This window comes from Bufo bufo, chromosome 6 (genome assembly GCF_905171765.1).
Source record: "Bufo bufo chromosome 6, aBufBuf1.1, whole genome shotgun sequence".
NCBI classification, from domain to species: Eukaryota; Metazoa; Chordata; class Amphibia; order Anura; family Bufonidae; genus Bufo; species Bufo bufo.
In genome coordinates, this window is record NC_053394.1 from 13243033 (window position 1) to 13264443 (window position 21411).

The 21411-nt window shown below is 46.2% G+C and overlaps 1 protein-coding gene across 1 annotated transcript in view; it reads right to left on the reverse strand.

Annotated features, from left to right (window-relative positions):
- Window positions 1-1796: 1796 nt before the first annotated feature.
- Window positions 1797-21411, reverse strand: part of SMC3 (structural maintenance of chromosomes 3) — a 66894-nt gene continuing 47279 nt past the window's right edge. Inside the window, exons 16-29 of the mRNA XM_040434998.1 lie at window positions 18208-18368; window positions 17872-18013; window positions 17086-17236; window positions 15722-15874; window positions 13563-13714; window positions 13272-13430; window positions 12872-12979; window positions 12671-12779; window positions 8038-8285; window positions 7559-7771; window positions 7293-7484; window positions 7014-7191; window positions 4061-4167; window positions 1797-2216 (exon numbers count right to left, since the gene is read on the reverse strand). Coding sequence (XP_040290932.1) covers window positions 2145-2216; window positions 4061-4167; window positions 7014-7191; window positions 7293-7484; window positions 7559-7771; window positions 8038-8285; window positions 12671-12779; window positions 12872-12979; window positions 13272-13430; window positions 13563-13714; window positions 15722-15874; window positions 17086-17236; window positions 17872-18013; window positions 18208-18368 — 2145 coding nt within the window. The 3' untranslated portion in view covers window positions 1797-2144. The remainder of the gene's footprint in view (window positions 2217-4060; window positions 4168-7013; window positions 7192-7292; window positions 7485-7558; window positions 7772-8037; window positions 8286-12670; window positions 12780-12871; window positions 12980-13271; window positions 13431-13562; window positions 13715-15721; window positions 15875-17085; window positions 17237-17871; window positions 18014-18207; window positions 18369-21411) is intronic.

Genomic DNA, 21411 nt, shown 5'->3' on the forward strand with positions numbered 1-21411 from the left:
TCACACTCTGCGGCGCATAGGGATCCTGACAAGCCGGTCGGGAGTCCCAGAATAAAACATGCACAGGGCCCAACGGCGGGGGAGGAGAGGGCAGATAACGAAGCACTGGGATGAAAAAGACAGCGCCCCTGATGCCCTCAAAAGCAGAGCCCCAGGCTCCAATTAAGATCGGACCCGCAAGTTAACCCCCGCATGCCAGCGGCGGTGTAATGGCATCCGCCTAAGAAGTGGAATCGCTACTCCCTCCCGCGATGCCTGCTGTCCAAATCTGGGACCAGGCAGAGGGTTGAGAGTGGAGAGGGAGGTGTGGGAACAGGAGCGGGATATACTCCCCTGTCTTCATCTGTGTTCTTCCCCCTTCCATCATAAACCAGCAGGGCCACCTCTACAGTCACTGGCACACAAATGGCAGGGGACTGGTGAGTGAAGGGCTTGGAGAACAGGTGGCCCTTGCGCTGGCGGGAAGCAAGGCTGCCCTGGTCCACCTTTTCTTCTTGGGGTGAGGCAGGGAGGTGGGACAACCGACACCGGCCAGCCTCCCGGGTAGACATAGAGGCAATGTGACTCTGTTCCCCATCCAGATGTTAATTTAGAGAAAAATAAAAATAAAAAAAATAAAAAGGAAGCCACCCTGCTAAGCAGGGAGATATGCCTCCTACGACACCAAGCTAAAAACTGATCTGCTCTCTCCAGGCTGGAGGGGGTATAGCTGGCAGGGGAGGAGCTAACAGTTTTCAGCCTAGTGTCTCCTCCTAGTGGCAGTAAACAGCTATACCCACGGTCCTGTGTCCCCCAATGATACGAGCGAGAAAAACAGGTTCCACTGCTGAACTGGTGGCAGATTTTGCCCCTGTGAACATCTGCTGCTGCTGCTTTAAATCTGCAGGAGAATCAAAGTTGTGGAATTCATAATGTAAATGTTGCAGGTTTGCCTTAGATTTTACTCTCTGCCTTGCAAAATCCATATCAACATGCTGCGAATATGGAATGTGCACTGCAGTTCAAGCACGGCTTCTGTTTCACTCTGCTGTGTACATGTTGCAGATATTCGCACACAACTCCACTGCAGAAAATCTGCAACTTACCTGCTACGCGTGGCTGTCTGTATCTGTAGGTTGGTTTCTCACACAGCATTTTTCAGTTTTTGAAGTCCAAAAACTTAAGTGCACAAAAAGCTGTGTGTGAAAGGGGATTTCCATCCATGGACTTCTATGCAATAAAATGTGCCATAAGAAATGTAAACAGAGGGCCATCCCACCATGGAGACCCCAACCATCCAGAGAATCCTTGCCGGTGAAAGGTCATTGAGGGATGACAGCTGAGGTTGGTGAGGACCCAACCATCTGTGGCTCATCATTGATTAGATTATCCCCCGCCCCCCCCAAGTCATATCCATTACTGCAAGTATGAACGCGGACCCCTCACTATACAGAATAAAGTGCAATGTGATCTCTCAGAAAACCTGGGGAGTGGAGGAAGGAAACTGAGGATCCAGGAACATCATTTACTATAAGCGCCTCTCAGACCCCCATAAAGTAAATGCAGTAAAATGTGCGATAATTAATTATGGACGTATGAACCCCTCCCGGTGAAGTGCGGAGCCTGAGCTCACTGCACTATATCAGGAATGTCAGAACGGCTCCTGTAATCGCTCTCCACCTCATATGACTCTCTGGAATGAGCTCTGGGATTGCTGTCTGATGATTAAATGCCGTCTGTCTGGAGCTTCAAGTGGATCCTCTCCACGGGGAAAGGCGATTACCCAGACACTTCCCGGTGGGCAGCAGCACGAGAAATCTTACACAAGGTCTTTATTAACCAAAGCCATAAAATCAACAGTTTATTGACGCTACTTAAAAGGTTCACACAAGGCAGGAATGGTAAAAACAAGGCTTGAAATGCAAATGGTAAAGCATAAAAACACGGCGCGGGAATCAGAAACAGACAGATACATAAAACCGCGTAACAACGAAATAGCGCAACCTCATGGTACAAAACATTGAAAAATCTGCGCTACAACGTATTAAAACAGCTCCTGAAACGAGACCAAATGAGAGCGAAATTATACAGTTATAAATATACAGAACCTGGTGCAAATATGACACCGGGTAACACTTTGTACAGCGTCCTGCAGGGGGCGGCGCTCAGCCATGGGTCGTGTCATCCTCCACAAAGTCCTTGGCCTGTTCGGCTGTGATCACGTCAATATGACTGACCTGGGGGGAGAAAGAGTAAAATGAATGACTTCCTCCCTGTTTCTCCAGAGCACAGACAGTGATATCACTCATGCCTGGCATTTCAAGTGCATCTGTGAACATGTTATCTTATCAGAGAGAGGGGCGGCACATGCCTGCGAGCGGCTGCGTTATCTGACACTGGCAGGGAATTCTGCCCCTGTAATAACAGCCAAGTCTCCGCTGCGAGGACGGCTTCCTATATCACTGAGCACATACTTACAGGCTGCGAAAATACAGGACGCACTGCGGAGATTACAGACTGCATTTCTTCAAGGTTTATTTTTATACAGCAGGGGTTAAAACACTGGAAAAACAACCTGTCTTCTATTTAACCAGTTCAGGACCACACTATTTTCTCTTCGCAACCACATTTTCAGTCTTTTTAATTCATGTGGTTACGAATTTGGTAGTGGGAAGCTGGAAAAAATTCCAACTGGGGTCGAACTGGAAAAACCCCTGCAATTCTGCCATAGTTTTATGGAGTTCCATATGTGGTAAAACTGACCTGTTAAAGGGGTTGATCTCCATATATATTGATGACCTATCGTCGGGATAGGTCATCAATGTCTGACTGGCGGGGATCCGAATCCCGGCACCCCGGGGTTAATTACGTTTGTGAGCGTAATGTAAGGGCTCATTTTTTTACGGAGAAATCTGTAGTTTTTATTAATACCATTCTGGAGTGTGTATGACTTTTTGATCACAAATTTTTATATTCTTAAAAAAATTTTTTTTACACTTATTTTTAGTCCCTGTAAGTGACTTTAACATGTGACTGTCATTGCAGTTTATCCGAGAAATGCTACATTCCTGCGGCAAGCAGGACCTGATAAGAATATTGCTAAACTTTACTATGACAGACCTCAGAGCCTTCAGAAGGTCCAAGGCTGTCATGGCAACCAAACAGCTCCCTCAATACAGGGGGAGCCGTTTGGTCAGGGACACTTAGATGCGGTGTTCACAATTACCCATCGCATCTGAGGGGTTAAACGGTTAATCCAGGTATTGATAATGCTTGACCTATCCTCAAAAGTCATCATTATCACATCAGAGGGGGTCCAAGTTCCGGCATCACCGCCGATCAGCTGTTTCACCATACATGTACGGGGCAAGTCAGGAATTGGTTAAATAATTTTTTTGTCTTTCTTTTGAGTGATGCAAGGGACTTCATTTTTATGCCTTTTCTTATTTTAGTATTTATGTTCACATTTTTTTATTTATTAAATAGCACAAATCTGAAATACATTTTTAAAACTGTGTCCTCTTTCCATTATGGGCCTTCATATAGGGCATATATAGTTTACTGCTGGCTTTTTCTGTACACACTGTCATACCCGACCTGCCGAGGGCCTTTCATCACTACATTACTTTTTATGCAATGAGCGTGAGTTACGTCCGAACTCATCTGTGGTTTTAATTATGATAGACAGTCACGTTCCAGGGGTAACAACTAGCAAATCAGAAGGAGTCTATGCCAGATGTTTTAACCTTTTAGATGCCACAGTCAATAGTAACCGTGACACTTAAAGGCGGCTCTATCATCCCACAGGCCCTAAAACAGCCAACCACACAGCTGACGTAAAACTGGGTGTCCTGGGTTACAAATCTATACATGGGGCGTATCCACACCAGACCCTTATAGAAGTATACTAGGACAACCACATAGTTTATGTAGCCAGAAGTTGCTGAAAGTCTCCGTTTTCAGAAACCTTCCCAGTCCCAGTGTCCTGACCGATCACATCTCTATATCTCTACATTACATCCGCCCCGTGTAGAATAAATACAGAATTATGTTTAACTTCTCAGCACTTATAGTTACTCACCTTGTTCCTAAATTTCACCCCATAGAACTTGTCAGCAGATTCCAGCAGTTCTGGCCTGAAAGTCGTCGTAATGAACTGAGCATGAGAGGCAAGTTCCATGATCATATCTGCAGGCGGAAGGAGACAGGGATTACAAGGGGGACCTGTGAGGAGATCGCTGCCAAACTAATACTAAAAAAATTGTATCGTTGTAGTACCGATAAAACCGTTAATAATTACAGATTCTGGTGGGCAGAACACAAGATAGCGGTCAGGCCTAGGGATGGGCGATATGGCCTAAAATCTATATTGCGATATAATTGTAAGCATGTGCAATAGGCAATATAGATCGCGATATATTCTATATTTCAGGGGGGTTAAACTTTTTTTTTTTTTACTTTTTATTTAATAACTTTTAGCCTCCTTAGGGGCTAGAACCCTTGTCCTATTCAACCTAATACAGCTCTATTAGGGTGAATAGGACCTCACACTCTCCCTGCTGCCCTGTGTATAGTGCACACAGCAGCAGGGAGATTACCATGGCAGCCAGGGCTTGAGTAGCGGCCTGGCTGCCATTGTAACCAATCGGAGCACCGTGATTACACTGCTGGGGCTCCGATCAGAAGCTGCCACCCTGGGGCCACTGCCACCAATGATTTAATCGTGTGAAGGGAGGGGGGGGGGGGGCGCAATTAATATAACCTAGAAGTAGGGGTGGGCGATATAAATTTGTGCCACAATATGGATTTTGTGCATATCGCCGGAGCGCGATATGACCACGGAGTGGTAGTAAATGATCGCGCTCTCGGCACGCACCATGTTCTCCTGAGCCAGCACAGTGGAGAAGGAGGGAGTCCCTCCCTCCTCACTGTGCGCAGCTGCCGCTGGCCACCAATAAGAACAGAGTAGGAGGAGGGGAGGGACTGTGGCCACTGCGCCACCAATGAATGCCTGAATACCAACGTAGCGTTCATGTGTCGGCCATATCCTGGCCCCTATGACTGCACACTGCGATCCGCCGCAATTAACCCCTCAGTTGAGGGGTTAATCGCGCGGATCACAGCGTCCTGTCAGAGGTCGGGTGCCGGGAATGTTCTTCAGTCTCTGCATTGGTGGCAGTGGGCAGTTCCGATCGGAGTCCCAGCAGTGTAATTCTGGGGCTCTGATCGGTTACCATGGCAGCCAGGACGCTAATGAAGTCCTGGCTGCCATGGTATGTTAGTGAGCAGCATTATACTCACGTGCGAAGTGGCCACCGGTCGCTCCTTCTTCTGTCTGTGCGGCACAATGCTAATGCTTATAGCATTAGCAATGCGCCGCACTGACCTATGAGAAGAAGGAGCGCCCGGCGGCCACGGTGCACGTGAGTATAATGCTGCTCACTAACATACCATGGCAGCCAGGACTTCAGTAGCGTCCTGGCTGCCATGGTAACCGATCGGAGCCGCAGCATTACACTGCTGGGACTCCGATCGGAACTGCCCACTGCCACCAATGATGGGGGGGGGGGGGACGGGGACGACGACCCTGTGGCCACTGCCACCCATGATTAATACTGGGGAGGGAGGGGGGGGGGGGTTTGAGTTACCAGAGGGGGCTGATAAGAGTGAGAGGCTGGGGGCGGATCAGAGGCTGGGGGGGCGGATCAGAGGCTGGGGGGCACATGAGAGGCTGGGGGGCACATGAGAGGCTGGGGGGCACATGAGAGGCTGGCTGCCATGGTCAGCTCCCTGCTGTTGTGTGCACAAAGCACAGGGCAGCAGGGAGAGTGTAAAGTCCTATTCACCCTAATAGAGCTCTATTAGGGTGAATATGACAAGGGTTCTAGCCCTTAAGGAGGCTAATAGTTATTAAATAAAAAAGTTAAACCCCCCCCCAAATATAGAAAACAATATATCGCGATATATATCGCACATGCTTAAAATTATATTGCAAGAAGAGGGGGAGTAGAAGGGAGAGGCTGTGGCCACTGCGCCACCAATGAATATAGTTAATATGCCTGAATACTGCATGTGTCAGCCATATCCCATACCTGGCCTCTATTACTGCGCGCCGTGATCCGGGTTAATTGTGGCGGATCACGGCGCGCAGTAATAGAGGCCAGGTATGGGATATGGCCGGCACATGCAGGCTACGTTTGTATTCAGGCATATTAACTATATTCATTGGTGGCGCAGTGGCCACAGTCCCTCCTCCTCCTACTCTGTTTTCATTGGGGCTGAGTGGCCACAGCCCCCCCCCCCTTCTCACCCTAGTCTGTTCTCATTGGTGGTCAGCAGAAGCCGCACACAGTGGGGAGGGACTCCCTCCTTCTCCACTGTGCCGGCTCTGGAGAACATGGTGCGTGCCGAGAGCGGCACATGCCATGTTCTACCGCGATATAAACGAAATCTCTATCGTTGGCCAAATTTATATTGTTTATATTGCATATAAACGAATATTTTTATGCCCCAAATGTTTTAATTCCCTTAAAGAATAACTACACTTTAAAAAAAAATAAAAAAATTGTATATCATAGGGACATATCAGAAGTGTTCATCTGAATCACGCAGGGCAAAGGCTTTTTTTTGGAGATCCGGTGACGTACCTGGGCTCTCCATGGGGAAAGCTAGGAGGAGAAAAAGCCTCTTTCACACGTCAGTGTTTTGGTCAGTAATTTCCATCAGTGACTGAGAGCCAAAACCAGGATTGGAGCTACACAAAGATCCGGTATGCGGGAAAGATCAGCTCCTGTTCTGCATTTAGAGCCGCACCTGGTTTTGGCTCAAAATCACTGATAGAAATCACTGACTGAACACTGATGTGTGAATAAGGCATTACAGCGAGAATTAAATTTTATGAACTATTTCACTACATCTGGCCACTAAGGAACTTTACTGCAGCAGTAAAACCACTGGTAAATGCCCCTTTTTATGTGCACCCATACTTGAATTAAGACTACAAAAGCTAAGCCTATTTGTGAGCCATCTCATACCTGACACGGCCTTCCTGTGCTGAGCATCCAAAGCCTGGTCAATCTCATCAAAAAGGTAAAAGGGAGCTGGATCACATTTCTGGATGGCAAATATCAGAGCCAATGCCACCAAAGACTTCTGACCTCCGGAGAGCTGCTGCATCTCTCTCATCTCTGCCTGTTTCCCCGTGAACGACACCTACAGAAGAGACACCGATGAGACCGTTAACATCTTCACATCATATCCACTCAATCTGGATAGTCATAGACAAAACCGGAGAGCTAACAGTTATTAGTTACCCGTATCCCTACGCCAGTGAACTGGTCGACAGACGGCACGCTGCTCTGCGAGCTGGAACCCTTCTCGCTCTCCGCACTGCCCTCCCCCTCATCTTGAGACTGACTTCCTTCCACATCTCCTTTCTTCATCACCAATGTGGCCTTACCACTCGGCACCAGCTTTGTGAACACTTCACTGAAGTTCTTGGACACCTGGGAGGACAGATTGTCAGGTTACAGCTCTAGAGACGGGAGCAACATTAGAAGAATCAGGAGAAGCATCAAACCTGCTTGAACGTCAGCTGGATGGCTTCATATTTGCGGAGTTCCAGGACATTCATCAGCTCCATGATTGATTTATGGCCTCGGTCAAGTTCCTCTTGGCGTTTAATCAGCTTCTCTTTCTGCTCCGAGAAGTTAACAAACTGGTCCAGGGCTTTCTTGTTGACATGGCTGTACTTCTTCAGCTCGGTGTTACACTGCTCTAACTTACGAAATAACTGGAAACCAAAACAGCGAACACAATCAACAGATTATTGGCCTGACGACTTCATCGCAGCTGACTAATCACTGACATCAAAGACTACAAGGTGTGTAAATTTATTTTCTGGTTTGTAGTTTAAAGAGGTCTTTACATTTACCCGTGGACAGATCAGCAGAGCCATTAAAGTCACTGCAGTAACAGTCCACAGGAGCATCCACGTGTCTGGTACTGCAGCTCAGCCCTGTGCAAGTAGTGGCCATTGCTCAGCCGGTGCTGAATTACCTGCTTTAAACTCAGGGTCTGATACTTTTCAAAAGCCTCCTGAGGAAGTGAGCCCAACTCTCTTATCTTCTTCATACATTCCTCTTTCTTCTTTAGAAGCATGCCTTGCCGGTTGGTCATTTTCTCCAGTTCTTTTGTGTCATGGTTAATGGCGTCCATATGATCCTTCTCCATGTTCTTCCACCGATCCATACTCTTCACAAGGTCTTTTATCTCTGCTTCAGTTTTATCGATGGTAATATCAAGACCTAAAAAAAAAAAGAGACATCTTCATGAGAGGATAGATATAGAGATATATATATATATATATATATATATATATATACACACACACACACACACACACACACACACACAGCAGACATAAAAGCCTACAGGCATCTCCAAACTCCATTATACACTGCCTGTCCAAAAAAGAAGTCTCCACCTGGATGTAACTAAGCAGATAGTTCTGAGCCTCCTATTGGATAACTACTGGGCGATTATCTTTCAGCTGGCAACAAGTTATTTAACCCCGACTGGTACAATGAGTTGCTTCTCATTTCTTAAACAACCTGTCGAAAGACACATCTTGTGGTCGTGGAAAAGATGTTAGTCTGTTTGAGAAGAGTGAAATCAGTGGCATGCATCAATCAGAGAAAACATCTAAGGAGATTGCAGAAACTGCTAAAATTTGGTTAAGAACTGTCCAACGCATTATTAAAAACTGGAAGGATAGTGGGGACCCATCGTATCAGAGGAAGAAAATGTGACGGGAAAAAATCCTGAATGATCGCCGATCACTTAAACGTTTGGTGAATTCAAATCGAAGAAAACCAACAGTAGAACTCATTTCCACACGCACAATGCAAAGGGAGCTCAAGGGATTGGGACTGAACAGCTGTGAAACCACTAATCAGTGAGGCAAACCAGAAAAAAAGGCTTCAATTTGCTCGGGAGCATAAAGATTGGACTCTGGAGCAATGGAAGAAGGTGATGTGGTCTGATGAGCCAGATTTACCCTGTTCCAGAGTGATGGGCGCATCAGGATAAGAAGAGAGGCAGATGAGGTGATGCCCCCATCATGCGTAGTGCCTACTGTACCAGCCTGTGGGGGCAGTGCTATGATCTGGGGTTGCTGCAGTTGGTCAGGTCTAGGTTCAGCAACAGTCTGTGCTCCAAGAATGAGGTCAGCGACTACCTGAACTTACTGAAGGACCAGGTTATTCCATCAATGGATTTGTTCTTTCCTGATGCCACGGGCATATTCCAAGATGACAATGCCAGGATTCATCGGGCTCAAATTGTGAAAGAGTGGTTCAGGGAGCATGAGACATCATTGTCACACATGGATTGGCCACCACAGTGTCCACACCATAACCCTATTGAAAATCTTTGGGATGTGCTGGAGAAGGCTTTGCGCAGCGGTCAGACTCTACTCATCGTCAATGCAAGATCTTGGTGAAAAATTAATGCAACACTGGATGGAAATAAATCTTGTGACATTGCAGAAGCTTATCGAAACAATGCCACAGCGAATGCGTGCCGTAATAAAAGCTAAATATTTTTGGTGGCAACTTTTTTTTTGAGACGGGCAGTGTATCTTCTGGTGAAGAAGAAAATGACACTTCCTACAATACAATACCACCAGAGCAAGCTCTGTACAAACAGGCGGGTGTTACTGGAAGTGCAGCCCTGGAATATAAGTCTCAGAACAAGATGATGAATAATTATATGGATTTATAAAGTCTCAATGTAAGGGTTAAAGTTCGCTTAGTGTTAATATAAAATTGTGAATCACGGAAGAAAAGAGGCGCTAAAACTTATACTTTTATTAGTTACTATTAAAAGTAAGTGAGGGGATGTGATACCTAAAACCCACAAACATACATGAGACATTACCCGAGTAGATGTGTATGTTAGAGGCAGTGGTGCCTCTCAAATAAAACTACAATCACTCAGGATATAGCTGTGAAAACGGCGATTTGTGCCACAAACAAGCTGCACAGCAGTGGGGTATATGCCAAATTGTAATGGTTATTGTCAGTCACCATGAATTGGCATATACAGTCAGGTCCATAAATATTGGGACATCAACACAATTCTAATATTTTTTGCTCTATACACCACCATAATGGATTTGAAATGAAATGAAACGAACAAGATGTGCTTTACCTGCAGACTGTCAGCTGTAATTTGGGGGTATTTACATCTAAATCAGGTGAAAGGTGCAGGAATTACAGCAGTTTGCATATGTGCCTCCCACTTGTTAAGGGACCAAAAGTAAAAGTAATGGGACAATTGTCTTCTCAGCTGTTCCATGGCCAGGTGTGTGTTATTCCCTCATTATCCCAATTACAATGAGCAGATACAAGGTCAGAGGTCATTTCCAGTCTGCTATTTGCATTTGGAATCTGTTGCTGTCAACTCTCAAGATGAGATCCAAAGAGCTGTCACTATCAGTGAAGCAAGCCATCATTAGGCTGAAAAAACACAACAAACCCATCAGAGAGATAGCAAAAACATTAGGCCTGGCCAAAACAACTGTTTGGAACATTCTTAAAAAGAAGGAACGCACCGGTGAGCTCAGCAACACCAAAAGACCCGGAAGACCACGGAAAACAACTGTGGTGGATGACCGAAGAATTATTTCCCTGGTGAAGAAAACGCCCTTCACAACAGTTGACCAGATCAAGAACACTCTCCAGGAGGTAGGTGTATGTGTGTCAAAGTCAACCATCAGGAGAAGACTTTACCAGAGTGAATACAGAGGGTTCACCACAAGATGGAAACCATTGGTGAGCCTCAAAAACAAGAAGGCCAGATTAGAGTTTGCCAAACGACATCTAAAAAAGCCTTCACAGTTCTGGAACAACATCCTATGGGCAGATGAGACCAAGATCAACTTGTACCAGAAGGATGGGAAGAGAAGAGTATGGAGAAGGAAAGGAGCTGCTCATGATCCTAAGCATACCGCCTCATCAGTGAAGCATGGTGGTGGTAGTGTCATGGCGTGGGCATGTATGGCTGCCAATGGAACTGGTTCTCTTGTATTTATTGATGATGTGACTGCTGACAAAAGCAGCAGGATGAATTCTGAAGTGTTTCGGGCAATATTATCTGCTCATATTCAGCCAAATGCTTCAGAACTCATTGGACGGCGCTTCACAGTACAGATGGACAATGACCCAAAGCATACTGCAAAAGCAACCAAAGAGTTTAAGGGAAAGAAGTGGAATGTTCTGCAATGGCCGAGTCAATCACCGGACCTGAATCCGATTGAGCTGCATTTCACTTGCTGAAGACAAAACTGAAGGGAAAATGCCCCAAGAACAAGCGGGAACTGAAGACAGTTGCAGTAGAGGCCTGGCAGAGCATCACCAGGGATGAGACCCAGCGTCTGGTGATGTCTATGCGTTCCAGACTTCAGGCTGTAATTGACTGCAAAGGATTTGCAACCAAGTATTAAAAAGTGAAAGTTTGATTTATGATTATTATTCTGTCCCATTACTTTTGGTCCCTTAACAAGTGGGAGGCACATATGCAAACTGTTGTAATTCCTGCACCGTTCACCTGATTTGGATGTAAATCCCCTCAAATTACAGCTGACAGTCTGCGGGTAAAGCACATCTTGTTTGTTTCATTTCAAATCCATTGTGGTGGTGTATAGAGCCAAAAATGTTAGAATTGTGTCGATGTCCCAATATTTATAGACCTGACTGTATGTGCGATTGCACACAACAAGAGAACGATAGTGCTAATGGTCTATGGCAGGGATGCTCAACCTGCGGCCCTCCAGCTGTTGTAAAACTACAACTCCCACCATGCCCTTCTGTAGGCTGATAGCTGTAGGCTGTCCGGGAATGGTGGGAGTTGTAGTTTTGCAACAGCTGGAGGGCCGCAGGTTGAGCATGCCTGGTCTATGGGGTGGTCAATAATGCCTCTGGCTGATATACACAGTCAGCTACTCAGGAGACCACTGTATTGAATCTAAAGGGGTGAATAGGCATAGGGAGTCTAGTCAGTTTGGGACGATAGTTAGGGTAGTAATTGGGCTTGAGGTTTAGGGGTCTTTGGTTTTGGCTGTTATGCCTATTAACCCCTTTAGATTCAATACAGTGGTCTCCTCCCGAGTAGCTGATTGTGTATATCAGCCAAAGGCATTATTGACCACCCCATAGACCCTTAGCACTATCGTCCCCTTGTTGTGTGCAATCGCACATATATGCCAATTGATGGGACAGACAATAACCATTACAATTTGGCATATACCCCACTGCTGTGCAGCTTGTTTGTGGCACAAATCGCCGTTTTCAGAGCTATAGCCTGAGTGATTGTAGTTTTATTTGAGAGGCACTACTGCCTCTAACATACACATCTACTCGGCTAATATCTCATGTATGTTTGTGGGTTTTAGATATCACATCCCCTCAATTACTTTTAATAGTAACTAATAAAAGTATAAGTTTTAGCGCCTCTTCTCTTCCGTGATTCTCCTTAGTGCCGAGACGCACAATTTTCTGTTTACTAATCTGGCCTTCAGTGAATTGTTAATATAAATTGTAGCTTATATTTATCTGCGATACAAATTAATGAGCCAGGGTATCCAAGACTTCTATCACCCATCAGTACAGTGGGACATTGCAGCACGCACCATCTGACCGCGCCAGTGTCTCCTTCACCCGTTTGTTGATGGCCTCCAGTTCAGAAGTAGTCGCTGTGAGAACCGTCCCTCCTTCCGTTTCCCGCAACTCATTCAGTTCCTGTGAACAAATTACATTCATAAATCACCATAAAATCAGAAAAGGCTGTAATACACAAGTGTGGGGTCTCACTGACCCCACTGGAGACTTACCTGCTCCACCTGGTCCAATCTCTTGCGCAGGTTCTCATTCAGATAAGTCTCCACACGGGTGATTGTCCCTTCCAGCTTGATTCTCTCGTTCAAAAGTTGTCGGTTTTCCTTACAAAATGATAATATTTCTGAATGGCCCAATAGTGATCAACATGACATTTCCAATAATCAATACATTTCTCCTACAGACTTCCAAATACTGGATTAGCGGCACTTTTAGAATGACAAATCAGGAGTCCATGTGCATATTGTGTACCCTATTGTATCACACCGTTCACATGGAGCTTTACTTATTGCTACGTCATAACATCCTTCCTGTAGTTTTCGCCGTTAGTTTTATTAATCTGGCAATGCACGGACATTGTCCAGAATGCTTCACACAGTTGGGTCTTTTAACTACCTGCTGTAGCTGTCGAATCTCATCATTCAGAGCATCCACCCTCTTCTGGTCGTCCAGGCTAAGCTGAGATAATAAGTCTGTTCCCAGCTCGGCTTTCAGCGATTCCCGGGTCGACTCCATTGCATGTAAACTGGCCTCCAAGCTCTGTAAACTCCGTTGCTGTGAGGAAAGACACAGAGGTCGTCAGCATGCAGTGTACTACTCATGTAAGTCATTTCATACGGGGCCTAATTTACGAGTTACCAATCCAATATACTATACACTTGACACAATCACTGGGGTACGTCTTACCTTTGGCATGAACGTCTTTTCTGACTGCAGTCGTTTCTCCTTCAGCATTTTCATCTCGGACAGGATACTGTCCCTGGAAGCTTTAAATTTTCTCTGTTGGGTTTCGATCTGTTGCATCTGATTCATCAGCTGATCGATTTCATTATTAATCCTTACACAGCGCTAAGGAACGTTCTGCACATCACGGAGGGTAGAGTATTTTATCAGGTCAGCTACTACAGGGCACAATGAAGCATGGGCAACAGGGAATAAGGAAAACTCAATTTTAAGGGGTTTTCCGGGGCTTAATGATTACCTATCCTCAGGATAGACCATCAATAACAGGATTTTTGTGTTGGGGAGGGGGTCAACTCCTGAGACTACCGCCAATCGTTTTTTTATAGAGCCACAGTGTAGTGGCTGCGCCTGGTTACTGCAGTGCTGCTCCCATTCACTTTATTTTCTCTGAATCGATTAAATCTAAAATTTATTTCAGATCAGTGAGGGTCCAACCTTTGACAATAATTGTTAATTGTTACCCACTGGAGGAGAAACTGGTGTAAAGGAATACTGGCTTAGTTACCCATAACAACAACCCAAATTCTGCCTTTCATTTTTCAGAGCTCCTTTGGAAAATAAAAGGTGGAATCTATGGGCAACTATGCCAGATCTACTTCACACCAATTTTGATAAATCTCCACCACTGAGATGCAACACAGCTCCATTATGAATCCTAACCCCACATACTACGTGTCTTCTTAGAAGTACCAGAGTATGGTGTTGGTTTGGAAAAGGTGCAGCAGGACACAGACAGCAACATCACAGGATCTTGGGAGAAGGGCTGGATAATTAAACATTATTTCCTTTAATTCAGAGGAAGACAAATGATATTATTTTGCTAAAGGAAAGAATAAGAATTATTTTAATTATTTCTTTCCTTAAAGGGACACTGACAGGCCCAATAAGCATATTTAGGTATATATATGCCAGTACAGGTCTTATCAAGTGTATTAAAATCATCTAAGTATCCCCCCTGTCCACCTTATAAATACCGAAAACTAAAGTTTTATAACCTGCTTGTCTCGTCCCCAATCTGCCCAAGGGGCGGCGTTTCATCTCAAAATGCGCCCAGCCGCTCCCAACTGCCGTTCTGAAGCCCCGCCCAGCTCATCAATATTCACTTCGCTGGGCGGCGGCTACAACTCTCCCCGACTCAAGATCCTGCGCATGGCCAATTCAATCCTCTGGGCACATCCTCCGTCTAATCTTCTGCGCATGCGCCCGGCCGGGGTCACATCGCGCCTGCGTACAGAAAGTCTGCGTCTTAGAGGCCGCTGCAGCCTCTGCTTTATGCGCATGCGCCGGGCACTTGAGTTGGGGAGAGTTGTAGCCGCCGCCCAGCGAAGTGAATATTGATGAGCTGGGCGGGGCTTCAGAACGGCAGTTGGGAGCGGCTGGCTGGGCGCATTTTGAGATGAAACGCCGCCCCTTGGGCAGATTGGAGACGAGACAAGCAGGTTATAAAACTTTAGTTTTCGGTATTTATAAAGGTGGACAGGGGGATACTTAGATGATTTTAATACACTTGATAAGACCTGTACTGTCATATATATACCTAAATATGCTTATTGGGCCTGTCAGTGTCCCTTTAAGAAACGTGTGGTATAAAAGTGCACATGTGGGTTTTGGTCGGTAGCATGTTGTGAATTAGGGGGGACATGCAAGTGTTTCCGGCCTGGTGACTACACTTGCTTTCCTGCACCACATGAATCTATGAGGTCAACATAAGGGCTAGCAACCCTCAGAGCCTGCTTGCACTAGTGTTTATGCATAAGGCCTGTTACAGATATCCTAGACTCCGATCCAAGATCCCTACCCCATGGCTCACTTTCCACAATTCTTCCTGTTCCAAACCAAAGCCAAATCCCGCTAATATAAGATGGGGCTGCCTGATCTTAAAAAAATCCAGGATAGAAATGAGCGTCTGAGGAGCAGAGACGTGTAGTTATGGCACATGGAGTTATGGATCCCATTGAATTCAGTGTGACCTATATTAATCTATATGCACTTTGTTCAGTATGAAAGAGAGCAAACATCACAGTCTATGGATTTTCTGTAAGCAAACACTGGTGACCCGAGACCAGCCATCATCTGCTCAGACTGGAACCATAAAAGGATATTCTCAATGTTCCTCCTCAAGTTCTCGTTCAGTTTTGCCTCCAGAGCGTGGAGCTCGTCCTCTACCTTCCGGACATCTTTCTGCAGTTCCAATCTAGATTTCCTTGTGTCATAGTAACCGCCGGTCAGTGCACCACGATGGCTGACCTGATCCCCTGATGTGACAGAAAATCCAGTTAGAAAGAAAATAAAATGGACCTGAAAGCCGCAAACAAAACACAACAGTAATCACTGATGCTTAGAGACACGGATTACCAGATTCAAGTGATTGCAACAAACGTCGACATGATTATATGTGTAAAACAGGCCATAAAGCAGGTCAAACATACAAGTAGATTTAAAGTCTAATTACACTGAGTAGGTACCCAAGGCCCGTTTCAGACTGGCGTTGGGAGATATGGCAGGGAAGAGCCTGACGGGCGTCTCTGCATTCTGGCACTGACGGAAGCAAGCGCATCATCATCCTGTCCCATTTACTATTATGGGGACCGGAGGCGATGCGTCCGCAACCTGGCCAATATGCCGAGAAGCGGATAGACAAATAGCACCGCGGGCAGCTGGTTTTGTCTGGCTGTTTCTCGGCATGTTTGCTGGGTTGTAGCCGTATTGCCGCCGGTCTCCATTACAGTGAATGGGGCAGGCGAGTGTCCAGAAGGCCGCTCCCCTGCCAGAGATTGGTAACGCTAGTTTGAAACTAGCCTAAGGTGAGTGCGATACAGGAAGCCTCTTGTACCCTAAGGAACACCACAGATGATTGTCTATTTGCTTAGTAGGGCAAAGCTTACAGTGACCCGACTTCATCGTCACTCAATCTGCAGAAAATATGTAGCCAGCATCTTCACCTTGTGTCTTTATTCCATACCCATCAGTACATCAAAAAGCAAACGTTTCAGCTTATTATGCCTTGAGTAAGGCTTGTAATAAGCCGAAACTTTGCCTTTTTGATGTAATGACGGGTATGGAATAAAGACGCAAGGTGAAGATGCTGGCTACATGTTCTTTATTTTGCACAGTGCAGAGTTAGAAATAACTTTGTAATGAAGCCCCATAAATGGAGTGATGGCTACTGAAGTAGAAAAATCCAGCGTGAACAAATTAAAAGCTTAACCAATCTCATTAAGTGGAGTCTTTAGAATAAGGATTCTGCTGATGAGATCTGATCATGTTCTCAGCAACAGCTGCTGCATAAAGCAGAAATCTGATCACCTAATCCCATCTAGCGCTGCTGGGAATTCTTATTTATGTAGGATTGCCTCCAAGAACAAATTAAATCTATAAAATTACAATTTAATGCTAAACTGCTCTACTGACAGAAGCAGACAAGGTGGCGCAGCATTAAACAGCCAAATAAAGAGCCTGCACCTACCTTCGAGAGTGATGCAATCCATTGTAAATGCCCTGGCCAGCTGCGTGGACACCTCCATGCTGCGACAGATCAGAGTTCTCCCAAAAACATGTTTGAATGCTTTATCAAAGCGATGGTTGTATCGTAACTTGCTAATCATTGGAATAGCATCCTAGGAAGAAAAGAAATATAATAAAAATGATAACGTGATAAAAATCATCAATCCTGTACCTGGTGAAAGTTTGCCACTCAGTATAATAAATTATACTGGAATTCATAAAGTCTAAACATGTGTAATCCAAAACACCTTACAAATAGAGCGTTTGATGAGAGGACGCGCACCTTACAAATAGAGCGTTTGATGAGAGGACGTGCACATTTTATATGATTGTTGTTTTATGGATCTTGTGAGTAGAATAAATCAGTTGACAGTACTTCTCTAGATTAGAGCGTCGACTTTTGTGATAATCCACGCAGGATACTGAGGAATGACATCGCAAAGACGCTCATTTTTTACTCCTAAATGTGAACTTATACCTATTCTGAGCAGCGTGGTTTTCTTTTTTGTTTGGTTAGGTGTAATCGAAAGTACAAGGTATTATTACCCCCCCCCCCCTCCCCCAACACCACCACCACTACCACCACAGTATATAATCTAGATTAAAACATATCATTGCTCCCCAGCATATAATCCGGGATACAATGTATTATTCCTCATCAGTAAACAATCCAGGGTACAACTGCTCCTCAGACATGCAGCAAAGTGATAGATCCAGACACTTTCTAAGCAGATAAACAATGACTCACATTAGTCTCAGGATATGCTGTATCTCTCACATCCAATTTGTTCAGAGGAAGGAAAGTAACTTCTCCGGGAAGGTTCATCTTGTTAAACTCCATCAAAATCTTGGTGCTGACTTCATCTGAATCTACAATATGGTAGAACAGCCTAAAGGAGAGGAAACAGGAGCTTTAATAGAGTGGACGCAACAATAAATTTATAACATGGAAAAAATCATTATAAATACGATGCTTCAGATACACACCATAGTTATATCCCAAGATCTCAGTCCTAACCTACATCTCAGGACACATCTGAAGTATTGGTGCATTATGTAGGCAGGTTCATTAGTGAAAGGTTACCTGTTCCCAGCAGTGACCTCAACACAAGTGTAGAAAGCCGCCTCACAGTCAAAATTATTCATGACAATCCCGTGGTAGCCGTTAGCGACGTGCTGGTTGATGCCTTTCCTTCTGAAGTGCTCCAGGACCTTATTAATGCTGTCAATGCCATTTAATATAGCCTGCAAAACACAGAAATGTGTCAGAGCAGGAAACTTGAATAAACAGACAATATTTTGTCAATTTTTATAATTTTGTTTTGTTTATCCAACAACATTTGAAAGACCAAAGTTGTAGGCTTTTTTATGATTCTTATTAAGAAAATTAAATAGAAACTGAGCAGGGAAATCAATCATCTTGCCATATAACTGCAGTTGGAATGATGCAAGTGAATGTACTGGGAGTCAGTATAATGAAGTGGCTGAAGAGAAGTGAAAAACGAGATTTTTGTATAACTTACCAGTAAAATCTCTTTCTCGCTCTTTCCTTGGGGGACACAGAAGACCTTGGGTATAGCTCATCTCCATAGGAGGCGTGACACTAAGTGAAAGCTGTTAAGCCCCTCCTCCACAGCTATACCCTCAGCCTGGAGAGAAAGGCAGCCAGTTGCGTGTCCAAGCAGTGAGAAAAGGCAAAGTCCAACAAGGAACCAACAAGCCAACTACCCAAGGGGTAACACAAACTCGGAAACCGTGTAGAGAAAAACAACGAATGGGTGGGTGCTGTGTCCCCCAAGGAAAGAGCGAGAAAGAGATTTTACTGGTAAGTTATACAAAAATCTCGTTTTCTCGCCCAGTTTCCTTGGGGGACACAGAAGACCTTGGGACGTTCAAAAGCAGTCCAAAAGGGGGAGGGACCACAGCTCCAAGGTGAAGCACCCGAAGGCATCAAGGAACCGCCGCCTGCAGACCCAGGCGGACCAAGGCAGCATACGCCGAAGCCAGAGTATGCACCCTGTAGAACTCTGTAAAGCGTGCAAGGAAGACCTGTGGCCGCCTTGCTCAAATGCATGGCCGAAGGCCGAAGCCCAAAGCCTCCGGCCCAGGAGGCACCGACCGCTCTGGTGAAATGAACGGTGACAGTAAAGGCAGAATCCTGCCCTCGGTGCGGTAACCTCAGCAATAGCCAATCTGATAAAGCGGAGGAAAACCACCCTGGAGTCCGTCAACTCTAAGCGCGGACCTCCAGGAAACCCAAGAGACCGAACGTCGACAAGAGTCGGAGATCTCCAAGTAAAAACTGCAAGGCCCAAACAACGTCCAAATTGGTGAAGTGTTGAAGCGAAAGGCAAACACCACCTTCAGAAGGAAGGAACGGGATGTAGAACAGCCCTGTCCTGGGAAAAGACAGAAGGCTCAGAACAAAAAGGGGGCCATTCAGGCACCCGTCAGAGACACGACTGATACAGAAACACAACCGTACAGGACAGGAGGGGTAGAGAGAACTTCTGTAACGGCTCCAAGGACAAGATTGGAGCGCCGAGAACTCAGTATGTAGTTCCCAGGGCGGTACCGAAGGACAGTACAGAGGAACCAAAGAGCCATTTCGAGTAAGAAGGTCTTGACAGGCCCAGAGGGCCGGGGAACGCTGGAAGAGGAAGAACAGCGCTGACACTGATACCTCAAGTAAAGGAATCCCAGTCCCAGGTCCAGGCCGGACTGGAAAAAAGACAGAACCATGGGGAGAGAAAAGTCAGAGTGGGGAATGCACAGCTTCCCACAGAACCCCAGATAAAAAAAAACCATAAGTCTTACGACAGATCCTGGACGAAATACAGCCAGGAGCGGGCAGTAGCGAAACCGCTGGAGTCGCCTGGCAAGCGGGCGAAAAACCAAATGTGATCAGGCGCAGACCAGTAACACGGGCAGAAGTTGACAAACTGGTCCCGTCGGCCCCCGAGCAACGTTGTCCCGTATCCACCCGAGTGGGGGAGCAGAAGGACAGACGGAAAGGAACCAAAAGGGTCCGCCCAGCATCCGCCAGATGCCAGGACAAGACAGGCTATAGTCCATGCTGATGTAGCCATGTTCTACAGTCCCGGTGTAGGAGATCAAAGGATAATCTGGACCGAAAGGTAGTCCCCCCAAGTTACCGAGAAGGTAAGTCTACAGCAGGACCATTGTCTTAGAATGGACCACACACTCTGCACTCAGCGGGAGGACAGAACGCGGTAGACTCGATAAATCGGCACAGCTAATACAGCCAGTGTGAACAAGGGAGACAGTACGAGGCCAAAAGGAACACCGGAACCATCCACATGAACAACCATGCTCTCCCCAGAGGGGAGGACAGTGAAGGAACAACCTCTGAAGTCTGGCGGGACAGAAGCCACATCAGAGTGATCTGTACCGAGCGGGGGCCAAACAGAGCCGGCGAGATAAGGTAGTCGAGACAAAGGCCGGCATAACACCCTCCAACCGAACGGAGGAGTGGGCAACAGGGAAGCCATAGGACAGCTCAAAAGCAGAACCCTGCTACACTGTGAGATGCCCGGTTCACCGCCTCGCAGAAGGAGAATACCCTGAAGAACCCAAGGCGGAGGTCCTCCGGACCTGGGTAATCGAGCACCCAAGAGAATTTGGGTGACCTTCCCGAGAAAAGCGGCCCGCACCTGGTAGCAGATCAGACTGTAGCGTAGAGGCGCCAAGAGGAAGGACTCATACCACACTACATCCGAAGAGGAGGAAATTGCAGCAGGCAAGGGAACCGCAGTCCTGCCAGAGCCAACGAAGAATTCGAGGGGCGATCCAGACAACCGCACTCTCGACCATGTGACCACTAGCGCAGGGAAGCAATACCGCGGAAGGACGAATGGGCACGCATCTAGGAACCACGAACATTCACTGGGATGAAGGGCCAACTAAATGAGTGAGTACCACCCAGCTCCGTGCAGCAGAGAGCAAGTAGAGCCCGTCCGGGTCAGGTGGACAGAATGAACTCCTTAGAGACGAGTGCAAGGTTTGTGGCAGGCATCGTATCCCAAGAAAACAAAAGTATGCCGCAGGAAGTAGATGAGGCATACGTACGAGCAGCCCGTAAGCAGTGAGAAGGCCAACCCACCTACAGGAGGAGAAGGCATACACGGCCCAAACAACGCACAAGAACGTCCGCTCACTGCAAAAGGTTAATTTAGCGAGAAAGGGGGGACTCGCCACAGAGTGCCACAGCATGTACGGAATTGCAAAGTGCAGCCTGAAAACGAGATTTTTGTATAACTTACCAGTA